This window comes from Rhododendron vialii, chromosome 4a (assembly GCF_030253575.1).
Source record: "Rhododendron vialii isolate Sample 1 chromosome 4a, ASM3025357v1".
Taxonomy (NCBI): Eukaryota; Viridiplantae; Streptophyta; class Magnoliopsida; order Ericales; family Ericaceae; genus Rhododendron; species Rhododendron vialii.
Genome location: NC_080560.1, coordinates 7867729 through 7882228, shown reverse-complemented (window position 1 = coordinate 7882228; position 14500 = coordinate 7867729). Strand labels below are relative to the sequence as shown.

The window sequence follows — 14500 nt, the reverse complement described above, 5'->3', positions numbered from 1 at the left end:
TTTATTAATATTATTTTTTATAAAATATATTTTTGATGCAAAAATATATTTGCAGGGGAATGATATTAGCAAAAAAATGAGTGACAAAATCATTCCCCCTCAAAAATCCTAAATCTAGATTAACCAAGCATATTACTTCTTTTTTTTTTTTCCACAATGCTAACATAGTAATATTATTGATCAAGAGAACAGAACATCAAGAAAAAACTCAATTCCTAAACAATGATCAAGAAATCAAAAGGAGGGGATTCCGTCCAAAGACTACACCCAACTCCAACTGAACCCTCAACTCCAAACAGGAGGAGCACAGCAGAAAGTAACAGAACCACCCACGCAAGGGTGAAAGAAGTCTCACAAACGGAGAGAAATCTAGGAACACCAAAAAAAAGAACAAAAGTCCAAAAAGAAAAACCAACTCAATCCCCCAACCCTAACAGAAAACAAGACACCACTCCACAGAAACACCGAGCAACATTGGTGTTGTCTGCAAACGCTCTGCCCCCAGCACCGAAATATGAGAAACGCCAAAGGAGCCGAACCGACTTTGGATCAACGTGCCTTGGACCCTGTTAATACCAGATCAAGCTCCAAACAAAACCAGAGAATCCAAAAACGTCTGCCTCTGCCGTAACTAAAGACCGCCGCAACATCACCCCATAGCCACTACCGAACCCATCCGCCACCACAAGCATATTCCCTTGTTCAAGTGTCCTTTCAATTGAATGCATGGCCATGTCTATTACATTTGTTCGTTCGTTTGTTTGTTTTTTTTTCCCAATTATGATTAGGAAAACACGGCCACTGATTTTTGTAGAAGCAAAATATTCAAGAGAGAATAACCCCTGGCTGTTCATTTCGATAATCAATAATTGAGACCTACTTATTAATTTTAAAAGGTAACAATTAATTTTAACAGGGCAAAATTGATTTTCAATTCGGTCTGTCCAAAGCACTTCTGAACACACGCAATTGAGCGCCATAAATTTTATTTACGAGTTACTCCGTCAAGAAGTTTTTCTCAATATTCAATCGCCTTTACAAAAGTACTCCATATTGAACAGTTGTCAAAGATATTTGGCTTTTCATTCCTCATTTTCCATTTTTTCTTTTCATTTTTCTTTTTTTTTTGTTAATACCACTCCCCTGTAAGTGTATTTTTGCACTAAAAATACACTTATAGAGAAATGACGTTAAAAAAAAAAAAAGAATGACAAAATGAGCGCATTTTTCTTTTGAGGATACGATTTATCAAAAGTGGGGTTTGGTGGGTTTGTTGGCATTTACTAGCTTGGGACAGATAGGATTTGCGGGGGGCGGCTAGAAACCATTAATAATGTGGACCCGCTTATTGGTGAGTTGGAGTTGGACTAGAGTGGTGCTACAGTTCCCCGATGGGGAAATCCCGACCGAATTCCCGACAGCTCTCCGGGCCCATTCCGGCCACCCTACGGATGATCCGAGTCGTCCAAAAGTTTAAAAAAAAAGAAAAAAGAGTGGGCTTACGCAAAAATCAACGGCATCCGACATGTATAGGTGGCCGATCTAAACACTCCACGTGTAGGAACCTCAGACTTTTCGGTTGGACTACTTGACACCTTATCTTACAAAATAGATTTATTCACGGAGCTGCTGTAAATAGGTTATTTATGGAGTCGTTTGATCTCACCTGTCCATTTTTGCAATCAATAATTGAGATACGTTTTTAAATTTTGGCCGATAATAAATATTTCTGACTAATAATAATTTGTTTTTAATCCAGACCGTTCAAAACACTTTTGGACGTCCGCGATTTGCTTCTTAAAAACTTATTTACGGAACCCTTTGTAAATAAGTGTTTCTCTTACCTTACATATAGTCCCACCACAAAGTATGTGAATTCCAAAAATATGTGATTGTTCCCGTAGGTATTGTTTCCATCCGAACCGTCCAATTTCGGTAATGGACGACTCAAATTTTATATCGGTAATGAATAAATGAACGACTGAGTTCTGTTCGATTAAGACAAAAATTTTGAACCGTCCACAACTCGGATGAGAACAACAGGGTTCCACAAGTGACTATAATCTCTTTAGTAGTGCTATATAGGGACCGACGGTCCCCATACTAAAATCGCACTGACGGCCGCGCCGGGTTATCTCCGGCTACCGGACAGTCGATCCAAACCATCCAAGCACCTTATTTTTTATATATATCGGATGCCGTTGATTCCCACGAAGACTTCCTCATTTTTTTTATAAAATTTTTGGACGATTTGAATCGACCGTCCGGTAAATAAAGATGGCCCGACACGGCCTTTTGTACGATTTCAATATGGGACCGTCTGTCCTTATAGATTTATTGTAATCTCTTGGGGGTTGGTGAGGTTGGTGAGATGAGGAAATTCCTTTCCTTTTCGGGACGCAAATTGAAAGCTCGTTGGGGCCGTCTTGGGGACCTAACTCCCATATCATGATGATGACGTTAGGATGACAAAAACAATGATTAAGTTTTTATTTATTTATTTATTTAAAGAAACGAATAAAATTCTCACATCTTTTTCATTTTGTTGGGTAAACTACTTTTTCAGAGTTCGACAATTTTTTTTGAGTAGTGCTATTGGTACCGACGGTACCATAGGGAAAATGTACCGACGGCCACCGGACGGCCGTCTCCGGCCACCGGACGGCCGATCCGAGCCGTCCAAAAATTTTAAAAAATAAAACCGAGTGGGCCTACGTGGGAATCAATGGCATCCGAGGTGTGTAGAGTACTTGATCCGAGCACCCCTTTTTCGTGTATATACACGTATATACAAATATACACGAAAAATGGGTGCTCGGATCAAGTACCCTACACACCTCGGATGCCATTGATTCTCGCGTAGGCCCACTCGATTTTATTTTTTAAAATTTTTGGACGGCTCGGATCGGCCGTACGGTGGCCGGAGACGGCCGTCCGGCGGCCGTCGGTACATTTTCCCTATGGTACCCGTCGGTACCAATAGGATTTCTGATTTTTTTTGGAGAACTCTCTTTATTTCAAGTAGTTAAAATGATTATGGTTAAGCTGGTCGGACCCTAGAATTTGACGAGAAGTTCAATGGCAAGAAAAGAACACATTTTTTAAGGCATGAAGGCTTAATGTCAATCTAGGTCTATTCTAGGGAAGCCCTTGTCATAAGTCAGAATAAATAACAGATCAACGAATATCATGCGTTCATATGTATATGTACTGGAGTATTAACTTATTTCAACTTCTAGTTAAAATACTCCGTTTCATCGGTTCGTCTGCATAGGCAAATCAAAAAGATATAAGGAAAAAAACATGATCGTAGTTAAGGAAATATACCAAAGACTGGGAAAAAGTTTCTTTTCCAGTATTTCGTTTTGAAGGAATCTTTTCAAAATGTAATCCCTTTCTAATTTTGTGGTTCATCTAGTCATGATTAATGTAAGAGGGAAAAAAAATACTACTAGAATCCCCCTTTTTTTTTTGTGTGGAAACATTTGATTGCTTAAACATTCTTGGAGGGAAAAAATCTCCAAAAGGGTACAAAATAGTATATAAATGTTTTTTAGAGATCGATTGTTTAAACATCCTAAACGGGTCCTTAATTAGATTTCCTAACAATTAGCCAGTGTACTAGAAACATGTGAAGTGTATGGCTAATTGTTTACAATCGTTTTTGACACCCAATTCTGGGCAAGCGTTGGAGGGCTATTTAATTGTTGCTTAATTAAATTGGGCCAAAAAGTAGAGATGTATTGGATTAAAATTAATGAGCCAAGATAGTTTTGATTGAGCCCGGTTAGTTTTAATCCGATCTGGCTATGCTTTGAGATCAGGGACCATGGGTCATATTAATTATAAGTTCAAGTCAAGGCCCAATCAGTGAATAAGGCTTTGTATTCACAAGGCTCATTATCATGATAAAGACCCATGAGGAGCAAAAGAACGAAGAAATGGGAATGGTTGCCACATGGCTATTTGACTTAGTCAAATTAGCCCATTATTTGTTAATGCCCACAAAAAAAGGGAATGAGGTGGCCCATGATCTTTGGCAACTCCCAGTAACTCCCCACGATAAAGAGAATTACATGGCCAACTTATAGCAACTACCCATTATCCCATGAAATGCACAAGCGGAGGAGTTACATGGGACACGTGTCAACACGAGATGAAGGCCAGCAAATCCTTTTGCATGCAATGCCGTGGCTTATAAATACTAGAAGCAAAGAAAAAAAAAAAGGTTCCCACACCAATCATACTCAACACTTAAAACCAAAGCCTTCCTAGCGAAGCAATTATCTCATTTCTCCCTCATTTCTATCTCTCTTGTACCCTAATTTTGTTATTACGACATAATAAAGTTATTTATATCTCTCTTGTATCCCCAACTTTATTATTACGATATAATATAGTTATTCTACGTTGTTACTTCTTTTCCTACACGGTTAGGAAATTATTAAGTCCTCGCTCGTAGAGGCAAAACCACGGACCTTCACTGCAATCCAGTCCTTAGGTTGCAGCACTATCGGCCTCACAGATTCGAAGTCAGAAAAAGGGACACTTAGTCCTTTACGTTGGACGCGATAAGTCCTGGCACTCCCGCTCAGTCCTTGAGCCACTTCGGAGCCGAACACTAACCCAATAATGAAAGCTTCGTAAGGGAATTGGAGCAGGCTACCACAAGACAAAAGATCTTCTTTCTAAAGAAATTCGATTCGGAACTATTATATGTCCAAGGTCCAATATTAAAATAATTTCAGAGGTTTCCCTTGACTTTGTCCATGTCAACAAAGAATTCGAAATATCTTGACTTTTTTTTGTGATTCAAACTGATGATTCTTTTTTATGATTCAAACTGATGATTCTTTCATTAAAAAAAAAGGATAATCAAGTTAAGAGAAAAATAGTACTCCAAACAAATACACACACTCACAAGTGTGGTGGATGTCACACTCATTGATAATTGCAGTGCATATGGAACCAGCACATTTATGAGTGAGTATGTGTATTTGTATGCAGAGTTAGAATTCGGTAAAATAACCTAACAATCATAATCATAGCGGATTTTATTCAATTCCTAGTCCTCTAAGCCAACGCAATTTTTGTATATATCCCAACCCTTTAGTAATAAGAACGGGAGGGTGATTTGAAACGGCTTACCAACATTTGCCCAATTTTTCGAATTTTGCCCTTCAGTTGGATTTGCCCTTGCTTTCATGGCTTGCACATATTTGTAATTTTAGTTCTCTAGTTGACAACCAATGGCCATGATACCCGTGTGCCCCCGCGAAGGCATGTTTCAATCTCAAACGACGGGCATGGTACTCGTGCTCCTACAGCCCATCTAGTTGGATTCTAAAAGGTTGGGCTCGACCCAGTTATATCCCTTGATCAATTTTTGCGGGCCTGTTTCAATCGTATGGGCCATATGGTAATCCATGGCTCAGCTCCACTCTCCCCTATCATATTTATCGACTTGCACTTTCAATATCGAATTTCACTTGCCGGAATCCTCAACAACTATCCATATACTCCTTCCGTCCCAAATTGGATGTTAATTTTTGATATTCGTGCCAATTTAAATTTCTTAAATCTTTCAAATTGGATTTAAAAAAAATATGCAATATAGATCTTATTTGATAGTTCTCGATTAGTTTTATTATACAAAGTTTTCAAATTCATGAAAAACATGATTGATTGAAAGATATAAGTGACGAAAAATGACACGAGTTTCAAAAATTATCATTCATTTTGGGACAGAGGGAGTATAAAACATAGAGGATATTTCACCGAAAATTTCTAAGAAAATTATGACAGTCAATATTTTTTTCTAGAAAGAAAGACGAAAAAGATTGCCAACATAATTTAATCTTTCAAAACAATATTACTAACTCTTTTTAGGGAAATTTATATAAATGTCTTTCTAGTTTCATCCGAGTCTCATTTTTGTTCTCTAAGTATCAATTACAACTCTTTTGACCTTCAAGTTTGGTTTTGTACCAATTTGATTCAATTGATAACTTTTGACAGCCAAAGTGGACAAAAAAAAAGAAAGATTGATGACAGTTTGGACGTTGCAGTTAGTACAAAAATGGTCCAATTGATGACGTCTGCTCTCAATTTGATTTTTTCCGTCCAGTTTGGCTAACAGACGTTATCAGTTGGACTAATTTGATACGAAAACCAAGTTTGAAGGTCAAAAGAGTTGCAATTGATACTTAGAGGACGAAAATGAGACTCAGGTCAAATTAGAAGGACCATTTCTATAAATTTTCCTTTTTTTTTTAATATTCTATTAATAAAGATAAAGGAAATACATATAGTTGAAGAAAAAAAAGAAGAATCAGCAAGAGACAAAATGAGGGCATTAGTGCAATGTACGAAAATATGTGGGGGCAAATCGGACTTTCAATTATAGCAAGTCTGGACTGGACTATATTCCAAGGGGGTGACTATTTGATAAGCCCTCAATAGTGTAAATAAATGGGCTTATCGATCCCTATTTTGTCACTCTCACGTGCGTAACTTGCTTTATTTAGATGATATTGCACGGACGTTGTGTTTTTGTGAGTTATAGGTAAAAATGTGGAAAAAAGACGTTTTGAACGCCAAGGAAATCAATCCGGGATCATCCAAAGAGTCAAGACCATGTGGCATCCCGCCACCGAGTCCCAAGGAGCATGTAAAGAAGGGTCGAAGGCTATTCGGGGCATCAAAGGGGCCGTTGGAAAGAAGAAAACAATTTGGAAGTTTTCTGCCAGCAATGTACCGGTACCGCGGATCTGTGGTACCTGTACAACTCGGACAGATTTGGTCCAAAATGCTGAGAAACAAGACTTGTACCGATACCGGGGTTTCATGGTACCGGTACAACCTGGGAAAAATCTGCATTTTTGTACCCGACTGCACTTTGACTTGGGGGTATTTTGGACCTTTGTAACCCGACTTTGAGGGCCTATAAATGCTTTCTAACCTCATTTTAGTAGGTTATCCTTCAATTTCACTTCTCTCTCTACCTCCCTCCTCTCCTTAGCTCTCACTCTCTCTTCAAAGGAGGTTGATTTCTAGGGTTTGGAGGCTTGTGTTCTTCATTAAAGTTGTAAGTTAACTCAAGATCTTTTTTAATCTAGTTTTTATTTTCGTTTTTGTGAATGTTTTCGTATCTCTCCTCATTTCCCTTCATATTTACACCCACTAAGGGTGAGTAGTGTTCAAGGCTTGGTCATGGGGTAATTTCTACCCCATGATCTAGGTAGTTTAATGGTTTCTCTCATTTCTTGTGCTTAATGTGGTTTGTGAATGGATTAAGTTCATTTTTATGTAACAAAACCTAGGGTTGTTAACCTCTTTGATTATGTGTAGGCAATGACTTGATCTCTTGCCACATATAATGCTTGGAGCTATGTCACTCTAAGTGTTTGCAAAAATGCCTCAAAGAACTTGTTAAGCTCTAATCTTTGGTCTAGACTCTAAACCTAGAGATGTTAACTTCTTTGATTGGGTGTAGACAAGTTTTTTTTGGCACACCCAATGCTTAGAACCATGGCTCTCTTTGTGTTCGATAAAATGCCTAAACGAGTTTTCATCAATTTCCAAACCCCGTTGTATGAGTTAAACTTGATTTTCATGGTTAAATCTTCAGAGTGGGATCAAATGACAATGACTCTCACTTGAGTTATCAAAGAGAAGCATTGAACGACCTAAGTTATGGGCGGAATGAACCCCTAGACCTTGCCGCTTTAATTTCCTGTCAAATTCCATTTTCTAGTCTTCTTGGTAATTAGAATTATCATTACTCAAAAGTTGGCCGTCTCAACGCCAAATCTAAAGGTTGGCGGTCCTAACGTCAAAAAACCCTTCGTAAATCAAACCTTCCGGCCTAGCTCTATTGGCTCCCTATGGATTCGACCTCGGACTTCCGAGTTTATTATGCTATAACTGACCTAGCCCTACGCTTGGGGCGCTCTTTATTACGACGCACTTTGGTCGAGCAAGCACTATTCGCAGCCCCGTATTTTCTCCCTTAGCCCACTAGATTTCGGTAAATAGTTGTTGAAAATCACACATAACATTTTGGTAAATAACTGTTGAAAACAAGATTATATTTCGGTAACTACATGTTGAAAATATGTTCAACCTCCGGTAAACAACTGCCAAACATACATTTTCTGTAAATAACTGTTGAAAAAAATATTATATTTCGGTAATTGTATGCTGAAAATGTATCTCAATTTCGGTAACTAACTGTCGAGTATAATTGAAAATTTTTAATGGGTTATGGAAGAAAATACGGGGCTACGAATAGTCACCCCCTATTCCAATCCACCACCCTACAACCCTTGTCAAATATTGCCTAACAGCATTTCCAACCCAATGCTCTATTTGAAAGTATTAAAATACAATTTTTTAATCATAAAGTGATTATAGAGGAAATTAATCTTCTATTTTTGTCTCTAAAATAACTTTGTGAACATAAAATTCCTTATGTTGATACTCTCATGAAGATATTGTTGGTACAAAAATTTATAAACAAAAGCTCTTAAGGACTAGGATTTCATTTAAAATGGTGAATAGTAATATAGAGATGATCCTCAATACTTCTCTCATGCTCTAAATATAGAAGATCAAAATCAAATACTCTTAAATAGAGGAATGTTGAGAGGATGGGTTGGAGTATTTTTTTTTTTTTTTGCCAACATTGTATAGCTAGTGGTGGTTAGTGGGATGTTAGTCAACGGGGGATCAAATCGAGGCTATCCATAGCCCTAAAACTCCAAACCCCGCCTTTCATGGGGCTCGAACCTAGGCCACCAGGGAGGAGAGACGTGAACTTTACCAATAGTGATAGCTTGGCAATTCTGGTTAGAGTAGTTTGGTACTCTCAAATAGAGATATAGGCATGCTTTATTCTAATATCGATCGGATCCCACTGGGCCTAGGCTCCCTCCGCCACTGATAGTGCAGATCCTTTGGGTTGTTCTAGATGACTGGCATTTTCATGAATATATATTAGAATGACTCCTTTTAGATGTAAACTTTTTAATAAACAGAATGTATTGGGGACCTTAGATATAGTTATGCCTTTCCGGGTGCAATCCAATTGGCAATTGGGGGTTACTGGAAGTTCGTCATGTCATTTATATGGGTAGCTGTATCATGTAGATAGGGACCCCCATCTTTCAAAGAGGATGGTACCAAGTACCAACTTGCCAATAGTGGTTGAAAAACAAGGATAAGGGATAGAAAGGTGATGATAACAGGGATAAAAAAGGCTTGAAAGGAGTACTATATATGTAGACAGGCATTTTGTGGAGAGAGAGACAGAGGAGTAATTATTCAATACTTTCAGAGTATATGAACAGTATACTTCCTCCTCTCATATAACATATGGATCCTATATTTGTCCTTTGTGTGAGCCCCACATGTTTATGTGAGAGAAGAGAGTATACTATTCATATACTCCGAAAGTATTGAATAATTTTTGGAGGAGGGAATATACTATTTATGTGCTCTGAAAGTAGAGAGAGAGAGTCTTAAGAGCATGGGAGAGCATAAGCATAAAACTCCATTTGAGAGTATGGGAAAGCTCTAATCCATCCTCTATATCTCTTCTCTTTTGAGAGGATGGATTTTGGTCCTCTATATTTAGAGGATGGAGAGGATGATCGATTCTCTATTTGAGAAGACGGAGATTGTAATCTTCAAATGCATATAACTATTAGTCACTATAACTCAAAGTAATCCCAATCAAATTAACTAGGCGTACACCTTTTTTTTTATAACTCGATGTTTGGCCCAAAAAACGACTAATTTGGGTAACCAATTCTACTGTCCATGAGCAAGGTAACCACACATTTTCAACGCATCAAATCTGTCCTGTGGCTTGAACGTATGCATCTTATAAACAATTCCCGTGTAAATCGTTCTATTTCTTTACAAATATAAATCAAGTTGGTTTGTCGAATACTTATCCTTTCATCAATTGATACTATGAGAATTAAGTAGATCCAATAATAGTGACAGTAGCAATGAATACTAAGTAAACAATGGGAAGGGAAGAACATTCGAGAGAGCCGAACGCAAGATATGCTGGTTAATGCCTCTTATTATCATCAGAAGGAAAACAAAAGATCATTCCTTTTTGCTGCTGAAATGCATTCCAGAAAAATCCTCTTCTTTTCCAATTTATTCCAATCCAAAGCAGGAACTAAGACGCTCTTCCAAGGAATCAAATGGTGGAAGCAAACGCCTTTTGAAGGGTTACTTTGGTCCACAGTTTACCTCTTTGAACATGAAAGCGAAATTGGCGGATGCTTAAAGGTAGAAACGTCGAACAACTCCATGAACCTCTGATCGGAAATCCTAGCTTTGGCAGCCGCAAACCGCTGGTACTCGTCAAATACAGAGGATAAGCACCACCTCTGCAATTTCCTCAAGCACCCCACTACACAACCAGTTCGGTGCTGAAATAATCGGGTTATTAGCAGTTAAGAAAAGTCTTACTACCGGAAAATAAGTGATGAGATCAGAGAAAACCCCAGCATATAGCGTACCTTCCCGCGATTGCAGTGGATCAAAAGTGGATGATTCTTTACATCTGCATTGCAGGATAGCAAGAGTTAGTATTACTGAAGCCCCAATCGATTAGACTCTAAATTGGATGACAGAGTCTGCATCAAGTATTAGCAATTACGGTACCAAGGACGACTTTTAGTGCTTCACGAATGGTATCCTCAGGAATGTTGACAAAAGGTTCCTGCATAAACAAATTCATGTATCAATTATTTGATCAGAGGCAGAACAGTTTACGCCATTCAAGCAATGCTATATTATGCAACTGGTACTTTTCACAATTATGACTTTACTCACAAATGTCAGCTCATATGGCGTCTATGCCCTTAAAATTATGAGCAACAGTAATTTAAGATGAGCCAAGCACCCGAAGCCTACACCGTAACTCTACCATTCCAACAAACCGAAATTGCAATCACCAAAGAACAATACTAAACCCAGTGTTAAGTCGGAGCAAACTAGTAAGGAAATAGAACGCATTGGACAAGTAATAATAACGGAGATAACAACCCCAAGGAGTTGGTCCGGTGGTGAAGGCCTAGGACTTAGGGGTTGCTCCCTCCCAAGTATTGTGTGTCAACTTCTTTGTGGCCAATCAATATGGAGCTTTGATCCGGCTTTAATTGAGCTCTCCACAAGTAGATGCTAAAGTAGGCCCCAAGGATTAGTCAAGGTACGCGTAAGCTGACCCAGACACCTGAGTTATCAAAAATAATAAAGGAGATAGCACAGAGGCAGCAGCCTATGAAACTCATCACTAAATTTTGAATGGAAATTTTTGATAGAAATGGACACACAAATTACACTAAAACACAAACGATTCGATCAAAATTTTGCTCAACAACACACACCCACACACGCACTACTTTCTGGAGAACGCGGTCTAGGGATATTTCACAACAATTTTCTCTACACTCATTATTTTAACCATTCACATCGAATATCATCAAAGCCAAGTCTGGAAAAAGAATATATGTCATAAATCAATAGAAAATATCAAACAACAGCATGACAGGTGATTGGTAGAACATATGGATGGAGAACAAATAAGCAACTGAATACAGGTGGAAACTTGATAACTCTACCAATACAGCAAGATAAAACTAGTACTAAAGGCCAACGAATTAGGACAAAAAGCAACCAAGACCGAATGGACATATGCACAAACATGAGCAGTGCAGTTGCAATAATACAGGAATTGTCGCGAGCAGCTTTCCATATGCAAGTGCAATGAGTAAAGTTGAGAGTCGGCAAATCCTAATTTTAAGGCAAGTTGGTAGCAGATTTAACGCATCACTAAGTCATGTAACCAATAAAAGTAGTACATTGTGCACCAAGTTGATCCAAAGTTTAAAATATTAGGAAAAGGCACTAACCTGCTTTCTTTCAACTTTAACTCCAAAAGTAGAGTACTGAATTTGAAAAGCATGCGAACAGCACAAAAACAATGACATAACCATTGAAAAGGAAAAAAAAATTAGAAAATGAAGTACAAATATACAAAAAATGAAATGGCTCTTTTTTCCCTGAATAAACATCAGGTTGTCAAATTGCGATGGCATACCAACGCATGGAGATACGTTGGTTTGTACAATGCATCTGTTGGAAAAGAGCACATGTCATTTGAGTGTGTTCGTGTATGTAAGGAAAAAAAAAATAATGATATCTTCATACAGATTATATGACGATATTTGTGTTAGCATTTTACATTTTACAAGTAATAGAAGGTGTGCACACAATATTTGTGCACTTCAATACAGGGTTATATCCTTTTGATTTTTGAATAGGTAGTTCTTTTTTTTTTTTGAATGGTGCAATTATGAGTTGTACATGTACTGAGTCAGTTATTGAACGTGGGTGGTACACTACATGAAAATATACATTCATTCAATGGGTAATTTGGAAAGATGTAAAGTAGAAACAATGACAAAAAAGAAGACACCGAATGGGTGCTTTCCCTTTCTACATTAGAATAGATTTCATGAACGTGATATTATCTAGTTTCGTATGTAATTAGTAAACGGGTAATTCAGTGGGTTAAGATGTTTGGTTTGAGAAAGATTTTAGTCTCCCAACAAGATGGCTCTTAGCCCATCTCGTTGTATCCTTGGCTTCCAAGAGGAAGGTATGGGGTCTATGAAGAGAAGACGTCGAATCCCTTTGATTGTTAACCAACTAATTCGCCCTTTTAATACCCAACTTATGTATACAATATTGGCAAGAAACGAAAAGATACATTTCTCATATAGGAATTCCATTATAACTTACAACATCTATTCACATGATTGAAGTGAACAGCATTATAACAATCATACCGTGCAACAAATTCAAAAGCCAATTCAGATTTCCAATAGCGATAACAAAACAAAACAAATCAAACTGAATAAAAACAAGAAGGGGAAAAAAAAAAACTAATTGCATAAATTTAATATCAAATTAGTTAACAAAAACAAGGGAATGACCAAAAAAAAATTACAAAAAGTGTACCTTACACCCTTCGATCCCGAACTGAAATAACCGTATCCCGTTGGACTTCACGAAATGGGCGTTGGTCTCCGGATAAGGTTCCGGGCAAAGATATCTGCATTACCAAAACCCTAAATTCGTCAATTCTCTCTCTCTCTCTCTCTCTCTCTCTCTCTCTCTCTCTCTCTCTCTCTCTCTCACACACACACACACACACACACACACAAAAACAAACACAGTGCTCGTGACTCCACCCAAAAGCACACTTTATGATTATCTATATTCTATACACACTTTTGGGGCAAAATCCTTTACTAAGGTTATTCGCCGAGAAAAATAGTCTAGTATCATCACCATAAAATGCTAACCGCGCACTGTTTAAAGACTGAAGAGTAACACAAATGATTTGGACACAGATGTCCAAACACAAATTTGAATACAAACATTGGAATCCACGCGCATCAAACAGTTGCAGGCACATTTGTGTTCGGATAATATCCGTCTCGAAATCGATTCTGCTATTTAAAAGAGTGAATTTTGTAATTTTTAGAGTGAACACCTATTACATTAGACTAATTAGGCTGGTTCAAATTTGATTACTTTGCTAATAGAATTTCAAACAAATATAGGCCATTTGTATTTATAATTTAAAAGTTCGAGTCAGCTTGCTTACATCTCGATGTGTACTACTACTTACATGATGGAGCGGAGGCCGATGGATTGGAGGAAGGAGAAGTTGGCGGTGTTGGGGAACCCGGACCTGAAAATGCCGGTATCGACCAACGAGAAATTCAGCGGGGGAATATGAAAGTCTTCCCCGCCGTCGTCCTCCATGGCCGGCAGCGGCGAGAGCTTCGTGACCGGCGTGACTTGTGGCTCTACCATGGCGACTTCGATTGTTCTGCACATGTCGTCGCCTCCTCGGACTTCGGCTACTTTCATAACTTAATTTGCAATAAATGCAGAGAGGAGAGAGAGAGAGAGAGAGTTCTGTGGATTCTGTGCTGTGCGTGATACTTGTGAACTTTTTCGACGGTTGATAGGAGGGAGATATATATAGGGTGTATCACTCTGTGTGTGTGTGTGTATAGGTGGGGGCCGGAGAGAGGGGAGGAGGTGGTGGTGGCGTGCAGTCGATGGTATATGCGTGTATATGTCAATATCTGGAAATTAGAGAGAGAGAGAGAGAGAGAGAGAGAGAGAGAGAGAGTCAAAGATGAAAAGAGAACGGCAGCAAGCAATCACTTGTACCGCCTCGTTTTGAGATTTTGGATTTAAATTTGTAGAAAATGAGTATAGAGAAAAATAGATTAATGATTGAAAATAAATGTAATAATTAAAGGGAGATAGAGAGAAAAAATGAGAGTAATAATTAGAAAGAAATAGGATAATAATTAGAATCCAAAATTTAAAACCCCAAACGAACGGAATCTTGCGGTTATCATGTGTGTAAGATGTTCGGGGTAGTTTCTTT

General features: G+C 38.2%; 1 protein-coding gene across 2 annotated transcripts; it reads right to left on the bottom strand.

Annotated features, from left to right (window-relative positions):
• Positions 1-9867: 9867 nt before the first annotated feature.
• LOC131323004 (probable tyrosine-protein phosphatase DSP4) lies at positions 9868-14273 on the bottom strand. 2 transcript variants are annotated; one of them, XM_058354612.1, is made up of 6 exons: positions 13724-14236; positions 13048-13141; positions 11937-11972; positions 10687-10744; positions 10542-10585; positions 9868-10451 (listed from the first exon to the last, which is right to left on the bottom strand). In XM_058354612.1, exons 1-6 carry the CDS (start codon positions 13966-13968, stop codon positions 10266-10268), a joined length of 663 nt encoding a protein of 220 aa, XP_058210595.1. In that variant the 5' UTR covers positions 13969-14236; the 3' UTR covers positions 9868-10265. The 2 variants fall into 2 exon arrangements, with proteins under 2 accessions (XP_058210595.1, XP_058210596.1); XM_058354613.1 differs by lacking the exon at positions 11937-11972 and having other exon boundaries at positions 13724-14273.
• Between the last annotated feature and the right edge of the window lie 227 nt (positions 14274-14500).

What these genes read in the sequence shown, in the direction of transcription:
- LOC131323004 (XM_058354612.1), bottom strand. Translation starts at nt 13,968, where the DNA reads ATGAAAGTAGCCGAAGTCCGAGGAGGCGACGACATGTGCAGAACAATC. An exon ending in TCGGGATCGAAGGGTGTAAG is followed by an intron (nt 11,973 to 13,047) that starts GTACACTTTTTG and finishes TTTCAAATTCAG; the next exon opens with TACTCTACTTTTGGAGTTAA. An exon ending in TTAAAGTTGAAAGAAAGCAG is followed by an intron (nt 10,745 to 11,936) that starts GTTAGTGCCTTT and finishes TTGTTTATGCAG; the next exon opens with GAACCTTTTGTCAACATTCC.